The following is an 8,149-nucleotide window of genomic DNA, read 5'->3' as shown; positions in this document are numbered from 1 at the left end:
CTCAGCCTCCCAAAGTGCTAGGATTACAGGTGTGAGCCACCATGCCCAGCAGCATATGATCTACTTTTAACATCTTTACCTTGTTGTCTTGCCATTTATGGGCTATAAAATTTCAACCCTCCCAGCCTGGACAACATAGCAAAACCCCCTCTCTACTAAAAATACAAAAAAAATTTAGCCAGGCATGGTGGCACATGCCTGTAATCCCAGCTACTCAGGAGGCTGAGGCAGGAGAATCGCTTGAACCTAGGAGGTGGAGGTTGCAATGAGCCGAGATCATGCCACTGCACTCCAGCCTGGGCGACAGAGCAAGACTCTGTTTAAAAAAAAAAAAATTCAACCCTGTGTTGGTTCTACAGTGTGCTATTTACATGTTTCTCTGCCCCACTGGACTGTAGATGTCTTAGAGGTGGGGATCCTATCATCCTAGGATGTCCTAGGCCCTCAGCCATTTGAACTTAATTATCTTAGATAGTTGGAGTTTCCTGAGTTAAAAGCAAAATCAGGAGTAAAAATTACTCAGACAAAAAAGATCAAAGGCACACTGTGCCAATTTATGCTCCTGTCAACAGATAATACATCAACTTGCCCATTTCTCTGTATTCCAGCTATTATTTCTAAAATTCGTTTCGTCTGATAACAGTAGGCGAGAATGCTATCCATTCTTAAATCCAGCTTGGCCATTGCTTCCAGAATAACTTTTTCTGCCTTCTCATGAAGTTGAATGCCCCAGTGCTAACACTCTACTTGGGCCATACATCTGTTGTGGCACTTATTAAACTATGTGTGCTTGCTTCTGCAGCACATGTACTAAAATTGGAACAATACAGAGATTAGCGTGGCTCCTGTGCACGACACACAACTTCATGAAATGTTTCATATTTAGAAACATTTTTTAAAAAAACCTTCAGTGTAATTTTTTGGTTTGTGTGCTTCTCCTACTAAGTTATAAGCTTCTCGAACACTTCTATATGACAATATACAGCTTATTGAAGATACTCAGTACATGGGTGGGAGATGGATGCATGAGTGAACTCTTAGCCTTTGGGAGGCTGAGGCAGGAGGATTGCTTGAGGCCAGGAGTATGAAACCAGCCTGATCAACATGATGAGACCACCATCGCTACAGAAGAAAAATTTAAAAGCCACGTGTGGTGGCGCACATCTGTATTCATAGCTCCTTGGGAGGCTGAGGCAGGAGGATCATTTGAACCCAGGAGTTGGAGGCTGCAGTGAGCTATGATTGAGTCACTGCACTGTAGCCTGGGTGACAGAGCAAGACCCTGTCTCAAATAATAATAATAATAATAATGATAATGATATCCTTTTCTATAGGGAATCAAAGACTCCATCTGGGGTATTTGTACCATCTCAAAGCTAGATGCTCGAATCCAGCAAAAGAGAGAGGAGCAACGTCGAAGAAGGGCAAGTAGTGTCTTGGCACAGAGAAGAGCCCAGAGTATAGAGCGGAAGCAAGAGAGGTAAGGAGTGCATGCCTGATACCAAAATGTCCAAGGGAGGGAAGACGCTACATAGTGACTCAATGTTTCCGTACCACTTCATTTCTTTTGTGCTTTTTCCCAGAAAAATGTTGCAAGTGATTCCCCCGACCCCAACATTGACTTAAACTAGGGTCTAACAATCATCCTTGCTAAAAATGTCATGGTGTTAAATCAGAATGCTGAATAGAGAACCAAAAAATATTATTTGATTTGATAGATACTTCTAGGGAAGCCTGTGTGGATTTATGTATTAATAGAAGAACCCCAGCCCCACACTTTCTCTTTTAATCTTTTCCAACATCAGACTTTAAATTATTTTTCTTTTAAAAGCTGGTTTCCCAAAAATACATATATATATAAAATATGTGTGTGTGTGTATATATATATATATATGTACATATGTATCTTTCTTTGGAGACACAGTCTTGCCCTGTCACCCAAGCTGGAGTGCTGTGGTGCAATCTCAGCTTACTGCAGCCTCTGCCTCCCAGGTCCAAGCAATTCTCCTGCCTCAGTCTCCCAGCTAGCTGGAAATACAGGTGCACACCACCACACCTGGCTAATTTTTTGTATTTTTTAGTGGAGACAGGGTTTCACCATGTTGGCCAGGCTGGTCTCGAACTCCTGACCTCAGCTGATCCGCCTACCTCGGCCTCCCAAAGTGTTAGGATTACAGCCATGAGCCACTGCACTTGACCATTTTTTTATTCTTTTCTCACTGACTGACATTAGAACATTGGGAGAACATGAGGTACTGAAAAATAATACAGTACCCACAAAAGATATAAAACGAACTACTGAATGACAATTAGGAAATAACTGATGCCTTATAAACTAAATACATGTGATCTTTTCCAGTGAGCCACGTATTGTTAGTAGAATTTTCCAGTGTTGTGCTTGGAATGGTGGAGTGTTCTGGGTAAGTTCTTCTTTAAATTCCAGGGGCCTTACAAGCATCTTCAGATTGTTGCTGGGTTGATAGCTATGAACTGTTTTCTTGAAACACTAAGACAAATAGCTTTCATCTGCTGATGTACACTTAGGAATATAACTCAGGAGTCTGTGCATCTGCAGTGATTTTATTCCCACTCGAGAAAGCACACTTGTATGTAAGCAAACGTCACAGTTAGCCCTGAATATACACTTGTATTTTTGTTTCTAAAATGACTCATTCACAAGTGTTATAGGTAGCAGTTTCTCTTGACGCTGTCTAGACATTTTAAAATGCTAACAGCAACTATGGGGAATCAGGGGAAGGGCAGATACGGCTAGACAAGAACAAGGTTCTCCCTGCTTCTGCTTATGGTGATCAACAAGAACTAATTTGCATTGAAACCTATAGCAGAAAAGATTGCCTACTATTAACTAAGAACCCCAGTGCAGGCTTAACTGAAATTTGGGTACTTTGAAGAATGGATAAATATTTCTTTTGACTTAGAATTTAGAGTAATTCATCACATCTTAATCTAAACAATTCACAGATGTTTTCAGATGTTAGCTTTAAATTTAATTAATATGTATTCCTGTGTACTTAGTACATGCCTGTATTTTGGCCTGAATACTACTTGAAATGTTCCTCTATGCCCCCAAAAGTTTCATTGTTTTATAGGTAGTGTCAAGTTTGTATCTCAATTGGAGTGTTGGGAAACAGAAATAGATCCAGTTTTGATGCTTTTTCAGGCCTCCTGATTTATTTTTTTATTGTTTTGAGATGGAGTCTCACTCTGTTGCTCAGGCTTGAGTGCAGTGTCATAATCTTGGCTCACTGCAACCTTTGCCTCCCGGGTTCAAGCGATTCTCCTGCCTCAGCCTCCCCAGTAGCTGGGATTACAGGTGTGCACCACCACACCCGACCAATTGTTGTAATTTTAGTAGAGACGGGGTTTCACCATGTTGGCCAGGCTGGTCTCGAACTGACCTCAAGTGATCCGCCTGCCTCGGCCTCCCAAAGTGAGCCACCGCACCTGGCCTAGGCCTCCTGATTTATAAAAGGCACTCCCATCTATGAAATCATTACACTAAAACTTGAAGCTCCTGTTTTAAAGACTGGATTTTGATGTTTGCCTTGTTGCTTCTTTTCCTTAGTTCAGTCTCCTCTTGTTTTATCGAGTATTTATTCCTGTGCTTCAGTCAGTAACAGCCCGAATTATCGGTAAGTGTATACCCCGCTCCTTTACTGTTGGGGACGGAGTAGGAGATGATGTTTCAATCTCCCTCAGTTTACTGAACATTTCCTGTGTACCAGGAGCTTTCACTGTTTATTTTCTTTTTTGTTGTTTTATTCTTTTTAAAATGTATATTTAGTTATTCTGCTAGAGCCTTCAGATGAGAGTGTTCGCTGTTTTTTAACTCAGGCCTTTCAGCAGCCCTTTATGATGGATACTGCTATTCTATCCATTATGAATGAGGAAATGGAAGTTACCTAGGTTAAACCATTAGTAAGCGGCAGAGCTGAAATTGAAACCCAGATGGTAGCCTGCAAATAGTGTACTGGTAATCACTGTGGCATCTCGTTACCATCATGTAAGCAGATTTGTGTCAACATAAGCAGCACATATCTATGGCTTCTTTGAATTGGAATTGTGGCTAGAATGTGGTGTGTCCTTTATGAGTTAGACTCATTGAGATGGGTATAGTGATGTGCTGGCAAGAACTAGAAAGATCCAGGAGGAGACAGAGAATAGTCACGAGATGGGGGTTCCGCATTTGGTCTTCTGTGTTTCCATTTCTCCATTTCTAATAACTCGTTTTCTCTTTCTTAGGTGACCCATCACTACATGGAGATGTTTGGTCGTGGCTGGAATTCTTCCTCACGTCAATTTTCAGTGCTCTTTGGGTGCTCCCCTTGTTTGTGCTTAGCAAAGTGGTGAATGCCATTTGGTTTCAGGTAGGTCCAAGGCAGAATGGAGTCTGGGTCTCGCAGCATGATTGGTTGACAGGTGACAAGTTTCAGCCTGTGAAGTTAGTGGGCATGTAGGGGGACCTGTTTTTCAGCCTTAATGTTTCTTAGCCAAGCAGCCAGTAGGTGATCTTTGTGTTCTTATAGAATGGAATTATTGTCTCAGCATCTCATTGGCAGATGTCTGGTGCCTCTTTTTTTTTTTTTTTTTTTTTTTTTGGAAACAGAGTCTTGCTTTTTTTTTTTTTTTTTTTTGAGACAGAATCTCTGTCGCCCAGGCTGGAGTGCAGTGGTGGGATCTTGGCTCACTGCAACCTCTGCCTCCCAGGTTCAAGCAGTTCTGTTGCAGCCTCCCGAGTAGCTGGGACTACAGGCACACGCCACCATGCCTGGCTAATTTTTTTTAATATTTTTGTTAGTGACAGAGTTTCACCATGTTGGCCAGGCTGGTCTCAAACTCCTGACCTCCCAATCTGCCCACCTTGGCCTCCCAAAGTGCTGGGATTATAGGCGTGAGCCACCGCATAAGGCAGCAATCCTCCTACCTTAGCCTCCTGAGTAGCTGAGACTATAGGCACATGCCATCACACCCAGCTTAAATAAGCCTTTTCTTAACTGGCATCTCTAGTGGCAGACCAGTGGCCTTTGCTTTGGGGATGTATATCAAGGCCATTTAATTCATGTTTTGGTACACTTTCTCTGTTACAGGATATAGCTGACCTGGCATTTGAGGTATCAGGGAGGAAGCCTCACCCCTTCCCTAGTGTCAGCAAAATAATTGCTGACATGCTCTTCAACCTTTTGCTGCAGGCTCTTTTCCTCATTCAGGTGAGACTGACCTTCTGGGCATATGGGCAGCTTTATTAAAAAGAAAAACTGTTTCACTAGTGGGAGCTTCACAAAGACAGAGTATTATATTTATGCAGAGTATTATATATATGCTGGTGGGAGGTAATGATTTTTAAATTTTTTTTTTTTTTTTTTCACAGAAATGAGAATTTTAAAATTACATTATAAAATTATAAGAAACATGAATTTACCTGCCCTTTTCTGCTACTCTGGTTATTCTCCAGTCCTGCCAGGTGGAAACTGTTTTTTTCTTTTTATAGTTATGCCTAACTTTTTTTTAAAGAGACATGGTCAGCTGGGCACGGTGGTTCATGCCTGTAATCCCAGCACTTTGGGAGGCCAAGGCAGGCGGATCACCTAGGGTCAGGTGTTTGAGGTGTAACCCCGTCTCTACTAAAAATACAAAAATTAACTGCGTGTAGTGGCACATGCCTGTAATCCCAGCTACTGCGGAGACTGAGGCAGGAGAATCATTTGAACCCAGGAGGCAGAGATTGTAGTGAGCCAAGATCGTGTCATTGCACTCCAGCCTGGGCAACAGGAGCAAAGCTGTCTCAAAAAAAAAAAAAGACAAGACAGGGTCTTATTTTATCACCTAGGCTGGAGTACAGTGGCACAATCATACCTCACTGCAGCCTCAAACTCTGGGCTCAAGCAATCCTTCTGCCTTAGCCTCCTGAGTAGCTGGGACTACAGGCACATGCCATCATGCCCAGCTTATTTTAAAAATTCTGTTGTAGAGTCAGGGTCTCAGTATGTTGCCCAGTCTGGTCTTGAACTCCTGGCCTCAAGAGATCCTCCCGCCTCATCCTCCCAAACTGTTGGGATTACAGGAATGAGTCACTGTGCCCACCCTGCACCCGGCCTTTTACAAACTTGAGAGGCAGCTAGGAAGCTGTCTCAGACAGCGATGATTGGAGAGTGGCAGGTGAATGGTGCTAGGTTTCCGAGGCTTGGGATTAAGATTTTCCATATTTGTTCTTCAGGGAATGTTTGTGAGTCTCTTTCCCATCCATCTCGTCGGTCAGCTGGTTAGTCTCCTGCATATGTCCCTTCTCTACTCACTGTACTGCTTTGAATATCGTTGGTTCAATAAAGGTAAGTTCATCTAAAGAAGTCCAGAAAATGGAGGCCCAGTTTGAAAATGCTACTGCTAAGCAGACTTCTTAAACTACTCAATAGTCAGGCTCTTAGCAAACCTTCCTTTGAGGGAAGCAGCCTCATTGGCAAGAGGGAGCTTACCTTTGGCTTAGTGGGTTTAACTCTCAACTTTGAGGCTGGGGGATGTGGTAGTATAGCATTATCTTTTTGATGCTTAACATGGTATATCTCTGACTGGGTTGTAAGATGGCATAAATGAGCACGAGTTGCTCTAAATTAGAGAAATCAAATTGATGTCAGCATCTGGATCCTTTTGGGGTTGTTTTAGAAAGACCTTCAAGTATTTACCAGGGTGTGCGTGGTTGAAAGAGGTTAACTGATACTTACAGAATGGCATCCTTTTGATTTGCTATCTTGTTTAGTTCCAGACTAATCCTGACAAAGGATGCTGGTGCTGAAATTCTTAATTCACTTAGCCTGTCAGCTTTGAAGTTATGATTATGGAATTCTAAAAAACTTTGCATGCTTTATATCGGATTTGTACACTTTTAATTTATATGCTGTAACTCTGTTCTAAATCTGTACCTAGGCTGGGTGTGGTGGCTCACACCTGTAATCCCAACACTGGGAGGCCGAGGCAGGCGGATTGCCTGAGGTCAGGAGTTCAAGACCAGCCTGGCCAATATGGTGAAACCCTGTCTCTACTAAAAACACAAAAATTAGCCAGGCGAGGTGGCGGGCACCTGTAGTCCCAGCTACTCGGGAGGCTGAGGTGGGAGAATCGTTTGAAATCTGGAGGTGGAGATTGCAGTGAGCTGAGATTGCACCACTGCACTCCCACCTGGGCATCAAAACAAGACTCCATCTCAAATAATAATAATAATAATAAATCTGTACCTAAAGCTCATGGTTTGTCTACCATAGTTATTTAGTCACTTGACTAAAAGGAAATAGAATATCTAATTGTATTGGCTTTCTTGTTTTAGGAATTGAAATGCACCAGCGGTTGTCTAACATAGAAAGGAATTGGCCTTACTACTTTGGGTTTGGTTTGCCCTTGGCTTTTCTCACAGCAATGCAGTCCTCATATATTATCAGGTAATTTGGCTAGAGGGATTTGAAGGAGACTAGTAAAAATAAAAATTCATGAAGTCAGTACCTTTTGCTTGCTTGGTTCTGTTTCGCATTCCACACTGTCATTTGTCCGTCAGGAAACCTGCAGGGTGTTTCTGCATTTGTTAGCATGAAGATCTAGTCTGAATGTCCCTATATCCCATTATCCCGTATTATTTTTCTATGTTGCCTCCTGGAGCAATTTTTCTTTTTTCTTTTTTTTGAGACAAAGTCTCACTCTGTCACCCAGGCTGGAGTGCAGTGGCGCAATCTCAGCTCACTGCAACCTCCGCCTCCCGGATTCAACTGGTTCTCCTGCCTTAGCCTCCCAAGTAGCTGGGATTACAGGCACCCACCATCACGCCTGGCTAATTTTTGTGTTTTTAGTAGAGATGGGGTTTCACTATTTCGGCCAGGCTGGTCTCGAACTCCTGACCTCAAGTGATCCACCCACTTTGACCTCCCAAAGTGTTCAGATTATAGGCATGAGTTACCACACCTGGCCCTGCAGCAATATTAAACATGCCCAGTGCTTAAAAAAATCTTCTTGTTCTTTTTGAAAGATGTGTTTGATGGGCTGGGCGCCACGGCTCACGCCTGTAATTCCAGCACTTTGGGAGGCTGAGGTGGGCAGATCACCTGAGGTCAGGAGTTCGAGACCAGCCTGGCCAACATGGTGAAACCCT

General features: G+C 42.8%; 1 protein-coding gene across 1 annotated transcript in view; it reads left to right on the top strand.

Moving 5' to 3' along the window:
* EI24 (etoposide induced 2.4) overlaps positions 1-8,149 on the top strand; it is a 14,971-nt gene that overhangs the window by 4,156 nt on the left and 2,666 nt on the right. The window contains exons 3-9 of the mRNA XM_012001288.1: positions 1,335-1,480; positions 2,360-2,420; positions 3,587-3,653; positions 4,264-4,388; positions 5,109-5,228; positions 6,236-6,347; positions 7,337-7,448. Of these exons, the coding sequence (XP_011856678.1) occupies positions 1,335-1,480; positions 2,360-2,420; positions 3,587-3,653; positions 4,264-4,388; positions 5,109-5,228; positions 6,236-6,347; positions 7,337-7,448 (743 nt within the window). The remainder of the gene's footprint in view (positions 1-1,334; positions 1,481-2,359; positions 2,421-3,586; positions 3,654-4,263; positions 4,389-5,108; positions 5,229-6,235; positions 6,348-7,336; positions 7,449-8,149) is intronic.

Source organism: Mandrillus leucophaeus, unplaced genomic scaffold, assembly GCF_000951045.1.
Source record: "Mandrillus leucophaeus isolate KB7577 unplaced genomic scaffold, Mleu.le_1.0 Scaffold656, whole genome shotgun sequence".
Taxonomy (NCBI): Eukaryota; Metazoa; Chordata; class Mammalia; order Primates; family Cercopithecidae; genus Mandrillus; species Mandrillus leucophaeus.
Note: the sequence above shows the minus strand (reverse complement) of the source record. Positions and strands in the feature narration are given on the sequence as shown.